The 20750-nt window shown below is 58.7% G+C and overlaps 6 protein-coding genes across 6 annotated transcripts; all 6 read right to left on the reverse strand.

Moving 5' to 3' along the window:
- Nucleotides 1-523: 523 nt before the first annotated feature.
- On the reverse strand, nt 524-3985 carry LPMP_260520 (hypothetical protein; the record flags this gene model as incomplete). The annotated part of the gene is made up of 1 exon (XM_010701571.1): nt 524-3985. The coding sequence occupies one exon, from the start codon at nt 3983-3985 to the stop codon at nt 524-526; it is 3462 nt and encodes a 1153-aa protein (XP_010699873.1).
- A 1599-nt stretch (nt 3986-5584) lies between these two features.
- Nucleotides 5585-7543, reverse strand: LPG1L (galactofuranosyltransferase lpg1-like protein; the record flags this gene model as incomplete). Its single annotated transcript, XM_010701572.1, has 1 exon — nt 5585-7543. The coding sequence occupies one exon, from the start codon at nt 7541-7543 to the stop codon at nt 5585-5587; it is 1959 nt and encodes a 652-aa protein (XP_010699874.1).
- Nucleotides 7544-8836: 1293 nt separating this feature from the next.
- LPMP_260540 (hypothetical protein) lies at nt 8837-10513 on the reverse strand (the record flags this gene model as incomplete). The annotated part of the gene is made up of 1 exon (XM_010701573.1): nt 8837-10513. One exon carries the CDS (start codon nt 10511-10513, stop codon nt 8837-8839), a length of 1677 nt encoding a protein of 558 aa, XP_010699875.1.
- A 727-nt stretch (nt 10514-11240) lies between these two features.
- Nucleotides 11241-11693, reverse strand: LPMP_260550 (hypothetical protein; the record flags this gene model as incomplete). Its single annotated transcript, XM_010701574.1, has 1 exon — nt 11241-11693. One exon carries the CDS (start codon nt 11691-11693, stop codon nt 11241-11243), a length of 453 nt encoding a protein of 150 aa, XP_010699876.1.
- An 880-nt stretch (nt 11694-12573) lies between these two features.
- Nucleotides 12574-14364, reverse strand: LPMP_260560 (hypothetical protein; the record flags this gene model as incomplete). The annotated part of the gene is made up of 1 exon (XM_010701575.1): nt 12574-14364. The coding sequence occupies one exon, from the start codon at nt 14362-14364 to the stop codon at nt 12574-12576; it is 1791 nt and encodes a 596-aa protein (XP_010699877.1).
- A 4210-nt stretch (nt 14365-18574) lies between these two features.
- On the reverse strand, nt 18575-20602 carry LPMP_260570 (spliced leader RNA PSE-promoter transcription factor, putative; the record flags this gene model as incomplete). The annotated part of the gene is made up of 1 exon (XM_010701576.1): nt 18575-20602. The coding sequence occupies one exon, from the start codon at nt 20600-20602 to the stop codon at nt 18575-18577; it is 2028 nt and encodes a 675-aa protein (XP_010699878.1).
- Between the last annotated feature and the right edge of the window lie 148 nt (nt 20603-20750).

The raw sequence follows: 20750 nt of genomic DNA on the forward strand, positions 1-20750 counted from the left end.
GGAAAGTCCTGGGTGATGTGTGTGTGTGTGGGTGGGTGTGTGGGTGGGTGTGTGGGTGGGTGTGTGGGTGGGTGTGGGTGTGCCTGGATAAGGAGAGCGGGAAAGGCAGGGGAAAGCGAAGAGGGAACTGAAAAAGCGACAGCAAAGGGGCGAAGAGTAAGGCAACCCGGTGAGCAGAGAGAAGGGAAGAGGTGGGGGAGAGGCAAGAGAGCACACAGAGATAGGAAGTGCACCCTCGACAGTGCGGGCGTCCATACACACCTGTATCAGCGTGTCCGCCTGGGCGACATCCAGTGTGTTGGCACCTCGCATGAGCACAGGTCATTCGTTCTCATTTTCTTGTGTGGCTGTGCTTCACCGCTGAGCTGTATGGGTAGAGGGGGGATTGATGTCACCGGCTGCTCCTTTTGATGCGGTTGCCAAAGAGGGGTGCATTGCCGCTGATAAGGAAGTTGTGGAAGGACGAGACCGAGATAGACTCAACGGCGGCAGCATAGACCCTCACTGCCACTGCGCGCTGCCCTTATAAGTGGAGCCCTTGAAGGCGGCGCTGCATCGCTTCTAGCATCTGCGCCATTTCAGCCACACCGGCTTTGGTACTCTCGTGTCGCTGCAGCTCGTCAAGCAGACGCAGCGCTGCTGAGGTACCCTGCATGAGAAAGACTCGACGCACCACCTCGTACAGTTCTGCATTCGTATACGATGATGTTGCCGCTGCCGCAGCGGCAACCGGTGACAAGGACACAGCAGCTGGCACAGGGGTGCGTGAAACGGAGGGCGGCGCAGCACCGCCGTGCTCCGCTGACAGCACTGCAGCCGCGAGATGGGGCGCCGGTCCGGTGCTGGGGGACACCTCACCCGGAGCTTTAAGCAGTGCAGCCCCACTGAGCTTTGTGTCGTGGACAGCATTGCCTTCATACGGCCACCACAGTTTTCGCGCATGCGCCATCGACCGCGTCGCAGGACTGCAGTACTCCAGCAGACCGGCCGTCACCCCTGTCGATGCGCCGTACGCCTGCACAACGCCCCACACAAAGTCAAAGAGAGGCTGCAGCAAGAGAGTCCACACCTCCCATGCCGTTGGTGACGTGACAAACGGTGACTTTCGTGCGGCGCTTGATGCCAGTGTCTGATTTAAGTGGGATGCGCACGCCAGCAGCGCCGACACGTCACCCATAGCCGCCACGTCCTCTATCGCGTGTCGGAGAAGCAGCGCACACCCATGCAAGAAAGCAACAACCCGCATTGTGGCCACGACGCCCACATCACTGGCAACTGGGCAGTCCCGGTACCCGACCAGGAGACCATTCATGCGCAAGGCAGTGGAGAAGCCGGCGAAGACGGCCACCACGCCGGCTGTACACGCTGCATCCCCGCAGAAGCACGCATGCAGAAGTGCGTGCAACGTGTCGTGAAACGCAATCGTACCTGCGGGGTAGTACGAAGCGGTGCTGTCCGCGCGGAGTCCTCGACCAAGGGACACGTCTGAGACAGCAGCAGCAGCAGTGGCTCTGTGCCTGTACGGATAGTTCAACTCTAAGAGTGCTGCCTCGAGCGCCGTCTCCAGCAGCCACGCCTTTTCCTTATCCGCGACTGATGACGGCGACGCCCTTCTGAGGGATGAAGCAGTGTTGTCCTGTACCGCTGCTCTCCACGCAGTGACCACGTCGTCGCCCACCATCAGACATGCGTGCGGGAACAAAGCACTCAGCGCGTGGGCTGTCCATTGAAGCGTCGACGTTGCCCGGCACGCTCCACCAGTAGCGGCACCCGCTCCTCCTGCGACTCCGCCATACTCACCTGGGCACAACTGGAGCAGCGATGTGCACGACGGCCACACAGACGGGAGGCGCACCATCACTGTCCACAGGTAACGAGCGTCGCCACTACTGCTGATGGCGGCGTACAGGGTATCGCTGAGGTTCTCTGTCGCGAGAATCGACCCAGGCGTGTCAACGGCAGAGACAGCGCAGACGAAGCGCAGTCGACTCGACGGATTGGCGAAGGACAGCGGCAGTGATGCGAGAGTCGAAGAAGAGATCAGCGGTACCAGCAACAATGGCGAGATGGCCCCGTCGGACGCAGCAGTAGCTGTCCCCATTCCCGTGAGGGAGAGAAACAGGAGTTGCAGAGAGCGCTGCGGACGAGAGCAGTGGACAAAGCGATCGCCAGCGGCTGAGGTAACTGTCACCGGGCTCATCGCTGAGGTGGGATCGCACAGCTGCGTTGCCCTCGCGCCGATGCGTCGGCAAAGCAACAAGAATCCAGCATGGCCACCGCACACCACGTACTGCGCGTCATGGAGAGCATACGAGGAATCCAACTTCACCGCAGTAGTGAAGGCAGCCTCCGCGTCGCCGTGTTTCTCCATTGTACCTGTGCTTGTTGGGATGCTCGCCACGTATAGCTGCGAGCCTGTTCTAAGCAGCCACACCCCTCGGTTATGGCTCATGGCAAGTACAGAAGAGGTGCGGTTCCGGTGGCCGCGACGGCCTCGCTCGCCCGACGCGAGCGCACCTGATAAAGCAGCAGACGGTGCTGTGGAGAGAGCCAGAGCCCTTGCGAACCATGGAGAGTGCCGCCACTGATCTGCAAATCGACACGGTGGTGCAACGAGAAGCGCTCCACCAACGGCTCTGTTACGGCGTTGAGAGACTTCAATGGAGGATGCGGCTGTGCATTCGTTCCGCTTCGAGAAAAGTAGATGAGTCCCGACGGTGCATGTGTAGATGACAGTCATCGAGGAGTCTATGCTGCCCGCCAATGCTAGCCTTTCGTGCGCCGTGTCGCCCATGATAGGCTCAAACACTAGCGTGTGGCCCTCGCTGGTGTAGAGCGCGAGCTCCGAGACGACAGGACAGCAGCACTCCGCTCCGCTGGTACTGTGTGCGAGAAGCCTCAGACGATACCAAACCCCTGTAACACGACTACGCAGCAGCGACCGAAGGACGTGCTGTCGAGCTGATGTGCCGCGCAGCCCAAGATGAAGAAGCAGCGGCTGCAGCGTGCCGCTTCGCTGTTCTAGGTCGTGCAGGGGTAGGTGGCTTCCGCGCAGCACCAGCGTCACCGAGGCATCGCCGCTCCGGGTGGATTCGCACGTAGGCAGTGGCGCCTCATGGATAAACGTGTCAGCCAGTAGCACAGCTGCGTCACCGCATGGCGTCAACGCCGCTCGCTGTACACTCTCGCTGACGAGTCTCACAGATGCGTGGTAGACCAGCCTGTTCTTCTTGTGATGCCTGATAACCAAGGGGCGCAGCAGTACGAGTGCACGGCGGCACCGCTGTGGAAATCGAACGAGAAGGGCCACCGTCGGCAGGCCTCTGGCCACGCATGCCGTCGTCTCCGCACTAGAGATGGCAAGGTGCTCCGCGATGCAGCTAGACGCCTCTGTGGTGCAACACCCCGCCGCTGCAGTACCACCAGTCGGCCACTTCATGACTCCCCCGTCGGCGTCACCAACGGTGCTGCTCCGCACGCTCCGGCCTCGCGCGCTTTGACCTGACGGCTCGCTTGGTAGGGTGGCACTTTTCACGCACGTACTACATGTGCTCACGTCTGTCGCGACAAGATCCGCAGGAGAGAGTGGTAGCGTGACGAGTCCACCGTGCAGCTCGCAGAGATTGTGGGCGTTATGGCAGGCAACGCACACGAAGTGCGGTTTAGACTTTCGCACGGTGACGCCGTGGCAGCCACCGAGAAGATCTGCAAAGCCGTCAGGTGAGAGAGAAGGATGCACCTGGACACACACATCCAATGCGCACGTCACCGTTGCAGAGAGCCAAGCTGGAGCTCCGGCTGCACAACAGCTCCCCGTGGTGGCGTCACCGTGTACTTTGTTGAAAGATGGCGCCACTTCGCAGCAGCACAGCGCTGAAGCAGCGCAGAGCAGAGTGGTGTCTTTCAGTGACGGGTCTCCAGAGGGAACAGATCTAAGCGCAGGATAGAGGTCGCACGGAGCGCGTTCTACCGCGATTGTCTCCATTTAGCTTTCAGCTATGCTGCCACGTACACGAGGGAGGACTGCTTGCGCCACTATGTCTGCCGAAGGAGTGGAGGGTCTGGTATGATGGTATTGTCTGCAGAGCTCAGCCGGTGTCTATGCGGTGAGTTGGTGCACTAAGCACGCACCTCAGTCTATGTGCCGGTAGGTATCGATTGTAGGTATGTCTTTGCCTCGGTGTCGAGTGGTCTGTCTCAGCAGAGGCGAGAAAAAACATATCAAGGCGAGCGCGCACCCCACAAAGCGAACAAAGGAGAAGGAGGAAGGGAGGGGGGAGGAGGGAGGGGGGTGAATAAAGCGCAGCGCTGCAGTCGAGTTGGATGAGCACTTGGGCGCGCAGGTGCGTGTGTAGACGTGTTTGGTTGTCTCTTCCACCGCTAACGTGGTCGAGGCGCGGTATCACACAGGTCACGAGTAACGCAATGGCGGATGATGGAAGAACCAAAAGGAAAAGGACAGCAGCAACAGTGATGATACCAGCGGCACAGCACAGGCGTAGCAACAAGAAGGCCGGAGAAGTGAAGAGGAGCGGCAGATCGAGTGGGTCAGAGGGAGTCAGAGAGAAGGCGAGAATGAGTGACCACAGCCCATGGGTCAGCGCAAGGGATCCATACAGACTTAAGACGCAATACGCAGACAGAGTAGCCACTGAAATCCATCAGGCTACTGCGGTAGGACATCAAAGTCGATGATCTCCTCCATCAATGCCCGCTCGCTAATTCCTCTCCATGTCTCTCTCACACACACAGGGAAAGGAGCGTCCATACTCTCTGTTTGATAGTCCGCTTTCTGTCGGACGTTTGTTGCTGGCGGCATTACCGGGTGCCACTAAGGTTGGGCGTTCGGTGGTAAGGGGGAGGACAATTCCAAGATTACTCACATGAAATGAAAGAGGAGCGAAGAGGAGGGGAGGGAGGAGTAGGCGAGAGAACGGCGATCGTGAACGAAGAAACAGCAGCGGAGAGAGAAAGAGAGAGAGGCAGGCCAGCGAATTGGCCAGAGCAACGCAATTATTCGGTGGATGACTCACTGCAGGATACCCCCTCCTCCCATCAACCCCAGCGTGACGCGCTCGCAGTTTTGTCTGGCTTTCTCCCCGCACCTCACTTCTCAAGCCCGAAAAGGGAGGGAAGAGAAACGACAGAGACAACGAGAAAGACCTGCCACACGAAGAGGCAAGAGGGTACAAACACCCCGTTAGCGTGACTGCTGCCCGCTGCGGTGACCCGGGAGTAAACGAAAGCTGCCGCAGAAGAAATATGAGGCAGGAGTGAAAGAGCAGATGATGGAGGTGTGTGCGTGTGTGTGAAGAGAGGGGGGGGGGGCAAGGGAAAGAATGAGACAGAGAGAGGCGTGGTGACAACGTTTGACAAGACGGCTATATGGCAGATCAACAGAGCACCAGCAAAGCGCGCAAAGCCGCCTCAGTCTTGAAAGACGCGCAGTCCTTAGGTATTTGCCAGGCAGGACTCCAGCGACAGAGAGCAGAGCTCAACATCCAGTCTGACCTGCACGTGCACACACACACACACACACCTCCACCATCTTTTCCATACTCACTTCACCTTGCCGTCCACCAGCCTAAGAATTGACAGCCTGCAGAATAACATCCGTATTGTAGCTGTCGACATCAAGGGGGATCCGCCCAACGTCGCGCAGCCACCTCCGCACCTTGGTGAGCCGGCCCGTATCAACCACCCACGCGTCCAGCGGCAGGCGCCGCTTACCAGCGAACGCCTCGCCGCTGAACGGCTCCCGCGGTGTATGAGGCGCCATGAGCTCCGCCATGGCCTTCACCCCCCACTTGCGCTGCATATAGGCGTACTGCACGCCGGCATAAAAAGCCCTGCGGCAGTCGCGTTGAAGGGCCCTGCCTTCCGGAGACAGCGTCGGGCCACTCGCTCTCTTGTGAAGCCCTAGTCGACCCTCCACATCGCCATCGCCGTCGCCGTCCCTTACGGCTTGGTTAACGCAGTCGAGGTCGAAGGAGATAACCTGGTCGCTCGTCGCCGAGCTGCGGTCCTCAACAAAGCCCAGCAGGTGAGCGCGCCAGCGGTAGTCTGTGTCGTCGTAAAGGATAGGAAAGAAGTTTTCGTCAAAGAAGCCAACCGTCAGTACGGCCAGGCGGGAGAGAAACACGCTCGTGTACTCGCCGCGGCTGTTGGCGAACATGAAGGAGGTGTGTCCCGTCATCATCCCTGCGCGCTGGGAGGGCGTCATGTACCGAGCACGGTCCGGCAACAGCGCGGACGTGACGACAACCGGTTTTCGGCTGTATTGCTGGGGCAACGGGGCACCCGGCACAAGCGGCGCGCGCAGACCGTTTGGCTGCCAGATCAGCGGCGTGTGCTCGTTCGGCTCTGTCGCCACCTCCTTCTCCAGAGTCTCGATTGTCTCCATGTCCTTTGCTGTCGTCCTGTAGGCTCCTGCCACAGCCTGCTCGAGCGACGAAAACAAGAAGCGCACGTCGTTGTGCAGAATATGGACAAAAGGCACCTCGCTAAACGGGTGGGCCAGCGCCTCACGCAGCCCGGCATTGACGGCACCGGCGAAGCCAACGTTGTCGAGGAACTGAAGAACCGTCAGTCGCGTCGTGAAGGCGAACACGCGGCGCAGCAGCTGAAAAAACGGCGTCGCCTCAGGTGTGTCGCCGTTCTGGGCGAGTACGATGTAGCGGTACGGCACCGTTAAGTTGCAGAGCAGCGCCTTGAGGTCCTGCGTGTTTTCCAGCGTGACGGTGATGAGAAAAGGTGCGTACCGGTCGGAGGCGAGGTCGTCCCGAGCCGCCTCTACTCCTGTGTCGGGGCAGACGGAGAGACGGGTGCCGAGACAGCGCGCGAACTCGACAAAGGAGATGCGGCGCTCGCGCGGGCGAAGGGGAAAGACGTCAAGGGCGTCGAGGTGAGCGATCTCTACCGCGTATCGGCTGTGTAACTCGCCTGCGTCGCGCTCTAGTCCCTCCATCATCTGGGAGGCGTCGGAGGTGGTGTGCGTGGTCCCCGCTGGGGCCGCGCCCGTTGCACGCGCAGTGTTGTCTCTGTTATCTGAAGCGAGACTCGGCTGCGATGCCGCGGTGGCGGCAGTAGTGAGTGTGCTCAGAGGGGCGCCGGTAGAGACGAGAGTGGGGCCTGACGCCCCTAGTATTGTCTCCTCGGTCAATCGCGGCAACAGCGACGAGGACGGCACTGGCACCATTGAAACGGTGGGCTGCATGCCATCGCTCCACGAAGTGTGAAGCAGCACGAAGAGTCCCAGCAGAAGGCACACCAGCACGCACACACCGGTCAGAGGAGCTCGCCATCGACTTTGATTCTTGTAGCGAAGCGCGAGACGGGCGGGGAGACGTCTTCTGTACATTACTGCACTTGCACAGACACACAGATGTGCACGCTTGTCTTGAGGCTGTGTTTTCTCCGCGGCCCACAACTCCCAAAAAGGAGTGAGGAGAGGTACCGCAGAGAGTCTGTGCCCTGCGTCAGTTGGGAGACGTAGAGAGGTGGGGACGGAGGACGCAAGAGAGGTGAAGAGACGGGAACACATTACGAGAGGCGAGCAGAGGACAGACGGACAGAGGAGTATCTCAGCGTCCCACATACGAAGAGAAAAGGGGGGGCAGTGTAAAACGCCTGCTGGCTGCTGTCGGCGACCACGCGCCACGCAGAAACCTGAAGGTGTACCGAGAGAGCGAAGAGCGCCGAATCTGCGCCGGAGCGTGAGAAAGAACGCAAATGGAAAAGGAGCGAGACTCCTGTAATCTCCGCTGCAGGCGTGGGCGTCCCTCTCTTGAGCACGGGCGCGGGGAGGGGGTTGTATGGAGGGAAACGGGGAGAGAGGCTAAGCACGACGTGTCTTCTCTGCGTTTGACAAAGCGATTGGGAGCATCGGCAGCTCACACGCAGGCGAACACGACAAGACACGCACGGCTATACAAGGACGCCGACAGGCACACGTGCGGCAAACAACAGGAGCGGGAAAAGAGAGCGCGCGATGCGTTTGATAAGAGGCCCCCTCTATAAAGCAAAAATGGAAGACACAAAAGGAGGCGCAAGACGGCGCGCACAGAGAGAGAGAACGTGTGTACGCGCAGACCGGTAGAGGAGCCACGAGGAAGAGAGGCCGCTGGGACGGAAACGGCACATGCGCACACCATACAGAAGGCAAAGACATCAGAGAAGGGTAGACTCTAGCGAGGCCAGTGTGTATGGCATATCTATGAAAAGTAGGAAGGGAGAACGGCAATGCGCCCGAAGGACAAGAAAGGCAATGATGAACAACATACACCCATACGCAGATGGGTGCCAGAATAAGCAGCCAACCGAGGTAGAGAGAGGGATGAGGGAGTAGATGGTTGGCGTTGACTTCGAGGAGAAGAAATCTATAACGGTGCGCGACAACTGCAGATACTTCAACGGGGAGAGGACGCCTTTATCGCTGTTGCTGGGTTTCCTGCTGCTGCTCCTGCACTGCCTTCTCCTTCAGTAAGCAGTCGCAGAAAACTTGATTCACCGGCGCCCCCGCCCGCAACGTGCCGACCAAGACACTGGGAGCCACCGCCGGGTTGGCGGACTCCTGCGCAACGAATGTGTAGAGAGCGTGGCGGTGGTGGGCAAATGTACCGAGTAACTCCACCTGCGCATCCCACTACTACGCCGTCACGCCAAACATCGTCACACCACGATGGCATGCAAGGAGGGTGGTGGCGGCAAGGTCGTCCGTGAGCTCCACGATCAGGGACAACGGCGCCTCGAGCAGCCCATCCACATCGCGAAGGAAAGAGGGCAGCACGAAAACACTGCAGCTGTAGCGCACAGAAGCTATGACAGTCGCATTTGCCTACCACACCTCGCCCACATTTGCCACCGCAGCCACGAGATCACCACGCAGGGTAGAGTTTTTCGCTGGGAGGATTCGACTCGTCCCGTTGCCCTCAAAGCGCGGCTGAGGGACATGCGGCAGTGGTGACACTGACGGAGAAGCAGCAGAGAATACTTTTCCGGGTGGTTCGCTCGCTGGCTTGTAGTCACCCCCTGAAGGGCGCGGCGACGGCGACACCGACACTTGCGATAAATACGCTACGTCGGCATTGGCGTGCACATCAAGCGCCTGGCCATTTTTCTCGTCACCCTCCCGTGCCGCAACGTCAGCAGCACGCCGACGTGTCTGCGGTGCCTGCGTTGTTGAGCGGGACCGACCGTTCGAGTCACCCGGGTAGTCATCCGGCGAGCTCGGAGAAACACCATCGATGTCCGAGGCACTCACACGCGGCACTACAGGGGATACACTCGTCGCGGTAGCGATGTCGGCCGGTGATACTGTTAGGGGTGCGGGTTTCGAGTTCAAACCTTCACCGTTGGCATTGTGGCGGTTCATCGTGGCAGACGCCGTTCCACTCGAGGAAGGTAGCAAGTCCACCGACACGGACTGTGGGCTCACGCTCTCTGCTGAGGACGACGTCGCCGGGATCGGACTGGCTTCCAGGACCAGCGACGGATGTGTCGGTGACGGGGTCTTCACTTGTACGGAGGCAACGTCAACGTTTTCGGCGTCCTGCCGTGGGCGCAGCATCTCTGTCAGATTTGAGGCATTAGGACGGACGTGCTGCGCCACCTTAAAGACTACTGCGGAAAAGATTGGCAAGAAGAGCGCCACCGGGATGGACGGCCCTGTCTTCTGCCAGGAGTGCCACACCTCCTGCACGCCGGTGCTGACCTGGGTTGCCATGGTGGCCGCTGCCGCCGCCGCCGTGGCGGACTCCTGCTGCTGCCTCTGCATCACCTCCGAGAGCACTGGTATACCGTAACGACGCAGCAGCCACGCCGCCGACATCTCCATCACGCTCGGCAGCGATGCGCGCACATCGCGCAGCCACTCCGGCACGCTCAGGTACCCTGACGGCAGGCTCGAACAGCTACTGGCGCAACTCGCGGCACTACCCGGGCAAGCGCCTAAGGAGGGATCGGCGATGCTGGTGCCGCTTTCGACAAAACGCTTGGCAAAGGTTGTGGCTAGTCGGCAGACACTCCCGACAACGCCGCTGCCGGCCGTGGTGAAGACGAAGTAGTAGAGGGGACGCCGCAGGAAGCGCAGGGTGGCCCGCATCTTCACCACGTACTCGTTTTCGTAGTAGAGCGAGGCGAAGGTCGAGCTCAGCTCCGACTGTGGGGAGCGCAGCGCAGAGTCGCCGTAGGTCAGGGAGCCGTAACCGCTTGAATAGTCCTCGTCGTCGTAGCCGAACGAGTTGGAGGCAGCACCGTTCGAATAATAGCTGGCGGTGCCGGTGTAGTCCTCCGAGCGTGCGTGCATACCGCTCGTGCGCGAGTGGGAAGCGTAGGTGCGACTCACCGAACTGTAGTCGAGCGAAGAGGCGGCGTCTTCGGAGAGCTGGCTAGACGGGTCGTAGTCGCCTTCGCCCTCTTCATCCGAGTAGATGGACATGGAGCTCTCCTCTATATCAAGCGGGATGGAGTCGTTGTGGGAGTCGGCTCCCGTGGCATCGTTGACGCTGCTCATGGTTGGAATCACGAGCTTGTTTTGCGCAAGTGCCTACTGTTTCGCACTCAACAAAAGAGGAATGAGACGAGTGTCAACGCGACCGAGCTTGCACAGCATGGGCTGTTCAGTATGCTTACGAGGCCCCCTTTCACGCGCGTCAGCACACACCAAGTAGAGGGCGAGGCAGCTTTGAAGGCCTCCACACAAAAAAGCGAAGACACGGTGGACACGTACGTGCTGGTGAGGCCTCTCCTGTGGACAGATCGCGCTAAGCTGTAAGGCAAAGAGCTGAGAAATAGAGCCGCGCGCAGGCATGTGCATGTGTGGCGTATGGAGAGGTAGAGCGGAGGGAGGAGAGGAGGGAGCTGAAATGGGGCGGTGGAGGGAGGCGCACACGCACCCGACCACGGAAAGGGAAGGAAACATACGCGGATGGGGCGAATAGCACGAGAGCTCTTGACAGGGTCTCACTGTATTGCGTGCTGCACCCATCTTTAAGTGCGCCTCTCACTCGCTGCCATGTCCTCCATCATTACTCACAAATCCGGCACACACACACACATGCGTGCGTACGTCATACTGGAATGAGTCACTCGTTCGTCGCACACGGCACCGCATCCCTGTCACAGTATACCACGCATCACCTGTAATAACAGCAACTCAAGCACCGTCAACCTCGCAGCTAACTCAGAACAGCCGCTGTCTCTCTCTCTCTCGCTTGCTCTCTCATTCTCGGAGTCCTTGACTACTGTACACATTCCTCTACCTTTCGCAAAAGCTCCGTGTACACGGCCGTGCTGTGGATTTGCGGGACAAGAGAAAGCAAGCCACCAGTGCAATGTCCCCTCGCCCGGCTCCCGATCAGCGTCAGGATCGACCCACCAGACTCCATCAACTGCACCACAACGGCGTCATGATACTGAGCGGTGATATAGGTGGGGGTACCGAGCTGCAGCTGCTCAAGATTTTGGAAGTACCGCGCGCCACTCACAGTGACGTTGCTCTCCATTGGTGGCTCGCCCTCCTGTCCATCGCCGCTGCCGCTGATGCCGTTCACATCGCCGCCCATCGAACCTGGCGTGCCGAAGCAGGCGAGAATCGTGTTGCCCTGCTTGTCAGACACCACTACCTGTGTCAAGAGGCGCATGTGTATGAGCTGGTTGAAGTACTGCTCTACCGCAGTACCCGGGGCGTCCATTGTGGCGGCGATACACGCGGAAACGATACCGACGTTGCCGATAAGTAAACTGAGAACGACAAAACGAGGAAAGAGGAGGTGAGGGTGTGAAGCGGACTTCTCGGCAGAACCTTTGGAAACCCTGACGCGAGAGCTTCACACCGGCATACGCGATGAGTCGACGAAGCAGCGGACTCCGGCGATGCTACACTGCACTGAACGCAGCACCAGTGAGACCAGAAAGAGAGAGGGGGGTAGATACAGGAACACGCGCAGAACGTGAGAAGCAGGTGAAGGGGGAGCAGCAGCCGGGCGTGTACGGTGGAGAATAAAGAAAAGGACGAAAGAAGAGAGGGTGAAGATGGTCAGCGAGGCACCGACAGTGTCTGCGGGCACAGCGATACCCGGCGGGCAGCCGTGCCGTCCTCTTCACGCATGTTCCAACAGGCAGAGAAGGAGAGGAGAAACAGAGAGGCAAAAAATCCCGTCCTTCCCTTTCATGGGTTGTGCCGCACTGGCACGGCGTTGTCTTGCGTCGATCGACCCACGCGATGGTGGGCACGTTTGTGGTGGTCGTGGTCTCTGTCGTCGTAATCTGTAAACAGAAAAGAGAAGAGAACATAATGATAGCCAACACACTGTAGGAAACGTCAGTGAACATCCGCCCCCCACCACCACCGTCACCTCGCCCTCAACACACACGCATACACACGTGCTTTTCGCTATTTCTGTGTGTGTGTGCGTTACAGAGAGTACATTGAGAAGGCAAAGGTGTGACACAACAGGGAGGAGAACAAGGAGCGAGGAAGATGTGAAAAGAGTCACTGCACACAGAGAGAGAGAGAGCGAGCAAGAGAGAGGTTGACAGTGGAGCGTAAGCAGGTGGAGCCGGCACTCTCTCTTACTTGCCACCTTTTGGCTTTGAAAAGTTGCCACGGTCATTGTCCGACGCCATGGTTGCCCCGCCTGCAGAGGAGGAGTCCTCTCCTCCTGGAGCAACGCCATCCTCAGGCGAACCTACACCGGCCGTCGGCTGAGCCGACGAGTCGCAGCTCCGCTGCACAAGCTCTTCCTTCGTGTTCTTGGAAGAGGTGAAGCCGATAGCGCTCGTCACCTCCACCGTCAGCCGTGTCGGCGCGATCGCCGCGTCGAGCATCATCACCTCCCCAGCGTCGTTGAAGAGGTTTACCTGGATGGAGCCGCGGAGAAACCCTTCCGGGCCGGAGAGGGTCGCGCCGCTCTCAAAGCAGTGCGACGCACCTGGCTGCAGCAGCGGAAAGTTGCCCACAACCCCGGGTCGGCCCATCTCCAGCACTTGCCCCTGCGCCGAATCAATCACAACGAGGTGGTGCGACAGCACCTGCGCGTGCCACCTCTTGGGATTCTTCAGCGGGCCACGGTTGCGGATGTATACGTAGTAAAGAAACAAATGCGCCTTTGCGTCCTCGCTCTGCATCGAGGCATTGGTGGAGACGCTGCCGTCGCGACCGTCAGCGGTCAGTCCGCGCTTTAGCGGCGTCGTCGACGCGAATGCACCATCTTTGCTCTGCTTGACCAGGTGGTCGGCCACTGATGGTGACGTTGCCGTTGCCGCCGACGGGTTGGAACAGACGTACTCAGTCGTTATCTCCACTTCAAGAACGTCAGTCTGGATCACCGTCCGGGTCGGAATCTGGCGCACCAGTTCTTGCAGCTCCTCGCGTGTGGTGGGAAAGCTGCGCGTCTCCGGCAGTGGGGCAGTAGTCACTGTCGGAGCAGCGGGCATAGGCGAAGCCGCGACGGCGGCGATCTTCTTCCGCTCACCTGCACCACCCCTGGCCTTCTTGCTGCTGCTACCAGCGCTTTTCTGCTCGGATGGTACATCCTCGCTTCCTTCGTCACCACCACTGATACGAATGCCCCAGTCTGTCAGTGACTGACTGGCTTCGGTAGACTGCTGCTGCTGAGAGAGGTAGGCGTGCCGATGTGTGTTGAAGATGCTAGTCGCCGACAGCGCCAAGAGCACATCGGTGATGGCGTAAAGAGCAAACTCGCTGCGCACGGCGAGCAAGTAGGATGGCTCTGGTGGAACACAGAAGCGGTATGGCGGAAAGGTCATGCTGATTGGCTCACATACAACGCAGTGACGAGTGAAGTTCTGGATGCGGCGCCGCGACGAACGCTCGATCAGGACGCTTCCACGGATGAGGTGGACGCCTTCCTCGTCGAGCGGGTACGTCACGGCAGTGGTGTGGGCTGTCTCCGACGACGCGAAGGACAAGGATGGCAACGCGGATTGGCCTGCAGCTGTTGATGAAGGCGAAGAAGCGGGTTTGCCGTCCGTCGATGCGGATGCAGCGGCGACGGGGTTGGTGCTGCTTTGTTCTGCTGCATCTGACATAACCCGCCGCAGCTCGCGAATGCGAAAGGCCGCGTTGGACGCCTTCAGCTCGTTCAGCCGCCGGAGGGTATCAAAGGCGGCGCTCGTGCGCGCGTTCGTCGTGTCGTGGGGGCAGCCGGCGATGGTGGGTCGTAGAAAGCAAGTACGCAGAATAGTGGGAAAGGTGCTGCCATAGCCAGCGTTGATGAAGTCGTGCCGGCTCACCAGAACGCCAAAAAGAGCAAAGCACATGTCATTCGGGTCGGCGTACTTCTCCGATACTTTTTTGCCGACGCGCAGCAGCTGGCGATACGCGGAGCGAGCGACGTACATGGCGCCACCGCTGGAGAGAATTGACTGCTGTATCGAGTGGGTGTCTCCTGGTGCTTGGAAAGCGGGTGACGGTTGTCTGGGCAGAACCAGGCTCGACGCGTCTGCAGCTGATAGATTTCACTGCGACGTGCGGTGGGCCTCTGCTGTCAACAAGTTCGGGAAGAAGGGAAGTGCAGCACAATCGACAAGAAGAAGAGGGGCACGTGGTGGGTATGTGTCGCAGCAGCAGTGCCAGTCAGCCGGTTTCAGAGAGAGAGAGAGGGGGGGGAGAGGGATAAGGAGAAATTTACGAGAAGAAAGCACAAAGGATGCAGGTGCGCTACGTGGGGAGGCGGGGAGTGACGGAATGGAGGAGGAGAGAAGGGAGGAGGGGGGCAACGCCACGCGGAGTGGGAAAGAACGCAAAGGGAGATGCAAAGGAAAAAAAGCAGCAGCGCTACAACGAGAGAAGTGACGGTAGGACGCACTTTCAACACCAAAATCGAAAGCGAAGAGCAAGGCAACTAAAGGAGCACTACGCCAGTTGCACGCGTAGCTGAGGCTGTAGGGTGCGTATGGGCGTGCGTGAATGGGGAAGAGAGAAGGGCGCCTGTGTGTGCCAGCTACGGCGTCGACAGACACACCAAGTCGCACAGGCACAAGGAGAGGAAAGAAAGAAAAGTCCCCGGCGGAAAAGCGGAGCTGCACCGTTATTGCTCGCTGTGAAAGTCAACGTAGAGGTGTAATGGGCAGATGGCTTTTTTTTGGGGGGGAGGGGGGGAGGGGGAGGGGGAGATGAAAGAGGTGAGGAATGAATGAGAGAAAGAGTGAGCGAGCTGATGCGCAGCTGAGTTGCGTGATAGGAAAAGGCAGAAGATGGAGCTGCTGTGAGGGCAAACAGGTGCAAAATGCACGATTCTCATCACGCTCAATAGGCTGGGAGATGATCAAAGATGACATGTGAGTGTACCTTCGCCTCTACCTAGAAACACAGCGAATGAGGAGATCCGCAAGCGTCCTCGTCTATCTTTGAATGGCAACGCAGGACGCACCAAGCCGTCGCCCTCTCCCTCCATCGCAGTGACGACAACGTCACCAACGTGTTCGCGCGCCTCACATGCGTGTGTCAACCCCTTTCACTCCTTTTCTTCTCGCTTTGCAGAAGACATTCGCGCCACTGATGACCCGTAGCCCATTGAACTGCGCTTCAGGCATGTTGGTGCTTTAGTTTTTCCGTGTTGCCAATACTTTTGCGGTCAGTGAGTGTCTCGCTACCGGCACTGGAACGTACTATGCCCCTACTCTGCCTTGGGCACCGCCTCACTCCGTGCAAGTCGGCCAGTAAAGAGCTGCATGAAAAAGGGAGGGAGCGAAAGAGCAACAGATTAAAGAGAGCAGGGCAGAGGGGAGGAGGAACAAGGTTTTCTCTGCCGTTTGCGCTTCGCCACGAGCTAGTCGTTTCACACAGCGAACGCAGACTGCAAGAGATAAGAGAGTGACATCTACACGCGCACGCAAACACGCAGTGCACGGGTGATGGTAAAGTCGCCACTGGGCAGCGTGAGAGATGAGAAGGGCAAACGCAAAGGAAAGCGGAGAAGAAGGGAGAAAAAAGATCAAAAGCGATCCATCATCGCTTTGCCTCGTGGATGGATGAGCGCCGCGCACATCTCCTCTCTCTCTCTCGTGTGTGTGTGTGTGTGTGCGTGTGCGTTCGTTCGTTTTGTTTTTTTGTTTTCTGTTCTTTTTTCTTTTGGCATCAACAAAATTTTGCTGAATTGAGCTGAGAAGAGCAGAGACACAAGCAGCGGGCAAATTATGAGCAGGGGAGTCACACACACGCGCGCACACACATCAGAGACATTCTCCCTCAGAGCAGCAGAATGGGAAAAGGGAAGAAGGCGGGAAGGCCCACAAAGAGGGCAGTTTCTCGCTTAGCACAGCGTATCGTTAGATCGAGAGGCAGAATGAAGAGGGAATGGGGGAAACGACACACATGAAAAATCTTGTAACCGGGAGACTCTTGCGTATTTCCGTTCGTGTCGACGTGAGAGCAAAGAATGCACGGACGTGGCGATTCATCGCACGGCCCATGTACAAGGTGTAAGGGCTACACCATGCTTGCTTTTTCGCTCTGGCATTCGCGTATTCTCGCACCGGTGTGTCCTTTGCCGAAAGGGGAAACAAAGTAGACTGTGAGCCGGCACCTTCTCACTCTGTAAACGACGGTGGCTGACAAGCACACATGCTGGCCCCCCCTCTCCGTCGTCGCCAACTCCTAACAGAGAATGCAGCGTCGATCGGCTTTGGTAATTTTTATGCGCCAAGTTGCCACTGAGTCGCGTGCCTCATTAGTCGCGAGTTCGGCGCAGGATTCGACCGAAACGCCAGCACAGGGGGCATAAGGCGTCCCTGCCTGCAGTCCCTTCGTTACACCTGAGAGTCCATCACAACACCTTCACTATTTTTTCTAGTTTGCGGCTTCGAGGAATGGCGTCTACCCTTCATATAGTCCGCTCTTTGGAGAAACCGGTCGGTTCCAGTGCCGTGAAAAATGCCTCCGCCTCATCGAGAGCCTCAAGGACTCGCTTACGCTTCCCCTACACCACACTCAGGGGTCCGAAGAGCTCAGCACCACCAGACACCAGAAGTCTGCACCGTTCACAAGGGAAGTGCAACACCTCAATGGAAGGCTCACAGCAGCGAGCTTGCCTAACCGCACTGACGAAAAAAGAAGAGCGGAAACTGAGGTGAGAGGGCTTCAACTTCTGAGCGCGCTCTGGACCGCCGCCACCCAAATCTTGCACAACAGCTGAAGTACGCGCATCAGTTAAGCGATGCACCGAATGAGTCGCTGGCAGATGTCATCGAGCGTATTACAGTCGTTTGTGCACGTGTCTCCGAGGGCATAGGGGACGGCGAGAGTATAACACTTGTGCAGCGAAACGGCGGAAGGGCAAGCGGTTGCGGTTCTCAGACGATGAAGAGTCCACTCCTGACTGCATCTTACATAACACATACGTGTCGCCTCTGGGTTACTTCTCATGTGCTCCCTGAGGCACAGACAATCGATCCTCAATCGGGTGAGAGACCCCTTCAGACCGCCTTAGTTACTGAGCGAGACTGACTCACGCAGGGCACCAATGCTGTTGATGTGAGTCAGAATTGTGCCAGGCGGCATGTGCGCCCCGGACTTAATCACATCAATACTCTGTCCATCCAACGCAGACATCTTTTAACGCCTACTCTGGTTGTGTTTCCTTGTCATTTGAGGTAAATTGTGAGGGTGGCGAAGAGATCGGGTGTGCACAGGGGGGAGGGGAGGAAAGGAGCGAGGAGGGCTTCCCAGGTCACAACCTGCCAGCAAAAGCTACCAAGCAAGAAACTTCCGCACAGAGAGACGCTTGGATCGGTGCACACGACCGGGCAGTGCTCTTCATTAGTGCGCCGCTGCTTGCTTTTACTCGTCCGGCTAACTGATTGCCTTGCTCCTACTTCTTTTGCGGTGCAGGTGGATGTCTGGGTGCGCGGTACGCAGAGGGCACCATCAGCCAAGATAGAGACACGGAGTGTGTGGAAGGTGATGTGGCGTTTGTGTGAGTAATGCCCAATCACAGCTCGAAATCAAAGGGGAAGGCAGAGGAAGGGAGGGAGGGAGGGGGTACATAAAGAGTCACACTGATGCAAATGAGGGAAACGAGCAAACCCGTGCACACCGCAATACCCTCCAGTTCCCTCACCTCGTTGTTGAGCAGTGTTACTCCTTTCACGCCAACGCACACGCACACACCTTCCGGCAATGAAAAGCAACGTGACAATCCCTTGTCGTTGATACTCAGAGTCAATTGATGGTTGTGGGTGTTCCCCCACTCCCTCACAAGTGGTCGAAGGGCGGGAAATCCCTGCGTGGGTGTGGGGGAGGGGGGGGGGGGTTTGCGCTTGCCTCATTCTGTTAGAGTTCAAGCCTGAACTGTAAAGTACGCCTCACCCCCTCGCCTCATTACCAGTGCGGCTGCCCCCGTACTGTTTGCGCCACCACTGCTCCCTCTGAGGCTCCTCTCGCAGAGACGAGGTGGGCACCGTGGGCGGAGTGAGGGGGGTGACGGTGGTTAGGGAGACGCGGTTAACAAGGAAAAGAGAGGAGGGAAAGGGCAGGAAGGCGGTACAGGGTGGTCATTCGATTTTTCCTCTTCCCCCTCCTTTCCCCGCACCAACTATCGCCTCTATTCAACTAAAGCACGATTTCTTCCTCCATCTTGGGCGGGCGAATCCGCGGCGCCGGCACGCCGCCCGAGTTGCCCTTCTCACTGTCTGGAAGGTCGGTCACAGTGGTGTCAGTACTGGCATTGACACGACACACACCATCACTGCTCCCCTCCTTCCGCGTCGACGATTCGAGCGGCGAAGGCGCTGACGCTGGAGAGCGGAGGTAGTACTGCAACAGCATCTGCATAGATGCATCCTGCATCGCCGACATGAGCGTCTCACCCTTCCCCTCACCTAGGCAGTAACGGCCAGCGTAGAGGCGGCACACGGTGTACTCCACCTGACGGTATTGCTGTGCGCTGTGCAGTGAGGCGTAGTTGTTCGTCTCCTGCACATCCACGACGCGACGTACAGCCTGATCAACGTCGATAGGTGCTCGCCGCAGTTTCTCGGGCACCTGCGGTGCATAGCGAAGCAGAAGCTGAGCCTCCTTAAACGCATTCGTGCTAGACAATTCAAGTGCGTGGAGCACCAGCGGGGGTGCAAGATGCCCGTAGTCCTCCGCGTGCCTCTCGAGCTCCTCATTACGAAGCATCTGGGTACCATGAGCGCCGCCGCTTGACTCGAACTGCTCGCGCCGCCGGTCAGCCCTGGCGTTCATTGGGTGCATGCGACCCTCCAAGACCTCCTCCTCGTCCGCAGTGCGAGACTTGACGCGCGCCAGCTCCTCAGCGACGCGGTGGCGGAGCGCTGCCACACCCGCATCATTATCATCCAAAGGCGGCAATAGGGACGAAGTCACCGGTGAAGATGCTGTGGCAGAATCTACACAAGCCTCTTGCTTAGGCGTGGCGGCAACCATGGTCTCTGCAGCCTCAGTGATCTGACGGAGCCGTACGTGGCGGGCCAGTTGACTGGCAAACAAGTGATAGATGAGTGGCCGCACGCGGGCGTAAGCGTCCCCGGAGGTCTCGGCCACCTCAACAAAGGCGATGAAGGCCAAGAGAAAGCTGCGCACCCACTGCATGCGCGGGTGCAGGTCCTCCTTGTGCACAGGAAACAATTTCAGCCGTCCAGCGGCGGAGCGCAAAACAGCCCGCCAGTACCACCGGCGCTGCGCCGCTACGCCCTTCTTGATGCGCTGCAGGTGCGCCGCGGCCTCCTTCCGCGCGATGCGCATACGCTCTGAGAGGATATTGAGCTCACGCCACATGGCGATATCGCCTTCTACGTCACAGTACTCGGCGAGGCCGATCCGCATGGCTACCCGGCCACACGGTAGCAGCCCTGTCGACTCGTGCAGCAGCTGCTGCACATGCTTTGAGCGCAGCCGCGGGTACGCAGAATAGCTCAGCTCCAGCAAGACGGAACGTACCAGCGCATCCCCGCGTAGGGCGAGGGCGCCGTGCACGGGAGCGTTGAGGGGTGTGTGATCGAGCATCGACCACATCTCATCCACTTCGCGAATGGAGAGGGTATGCGCAGCAGTGGCGAAGGCGGAAGCGGAGGTGGAGGACAGCGTGGATACTGCCGGTGGACTCGCCTGGAAAGCACACAAATACAGTGGAGAGCTGTGCTGCAACGCGCTGTCACTACGTGAAGAACCCTGCTCAGTTGCTGATGCACCGGCGGACGGGGTTCCACGATTGGGGGAAGCTGCTTGATCGTGTACAGGACGTCGCAGCGCTGCACCAGCGGCCTCGTAGGCCTTCACAAGCGACTCCAGCTCCCGCACAGTCAGTGGTGTTAGTGCAGCATCGGAGAACAAGTTCTGCGTCTTACAGGCATCCATCAGCAGCCGGAACACATCCCCCACGCTACGCTCCTTGGGAACACTCGCCAGCTGCACAGCCCCGCGAATCTCAGCGCGGCGCCGCTGACGGTTATGTGATTTTACCTTCATGAATTGTGGGTTAGGCTGCCGCTTGTCGCTGTGAATATCGCTCGGATCCACTGGCATGACCAGCCGTCGCGGGCGGAAGCGGGGAAAGTACCGAGAGGGGCTGCCATCCAGGTCCAACTTGCTGCACCACAAGCGCTGCGAGTTCCGCATTGTCGGGGCCTCAACGTCGATGAGTGCGTGGGGTGCTTACGGCCGAGAGAGAAGACAGCTGCAAAGGCTAAGAGCAGAGAAGTGATGCGGAAGCAGCGCCATAGAGGCATACGCGCACACGGGAGTGTACAGGGCGCAAGCGGCCAGT

This window comes from Leishmania panamensis (assembly GCF_000755165.1).
Source record: "Leishmania panamensis strain MHOM/PA/94/PSC-1 chromosome 26 sequence".
Classification (NCBI taxonomy): Eukaryota; Euglenozoa; class Kinetoplastea; order Trypanosomatida; family Trypanosomatidae; genus Leishmania; species Leishmania panamensis.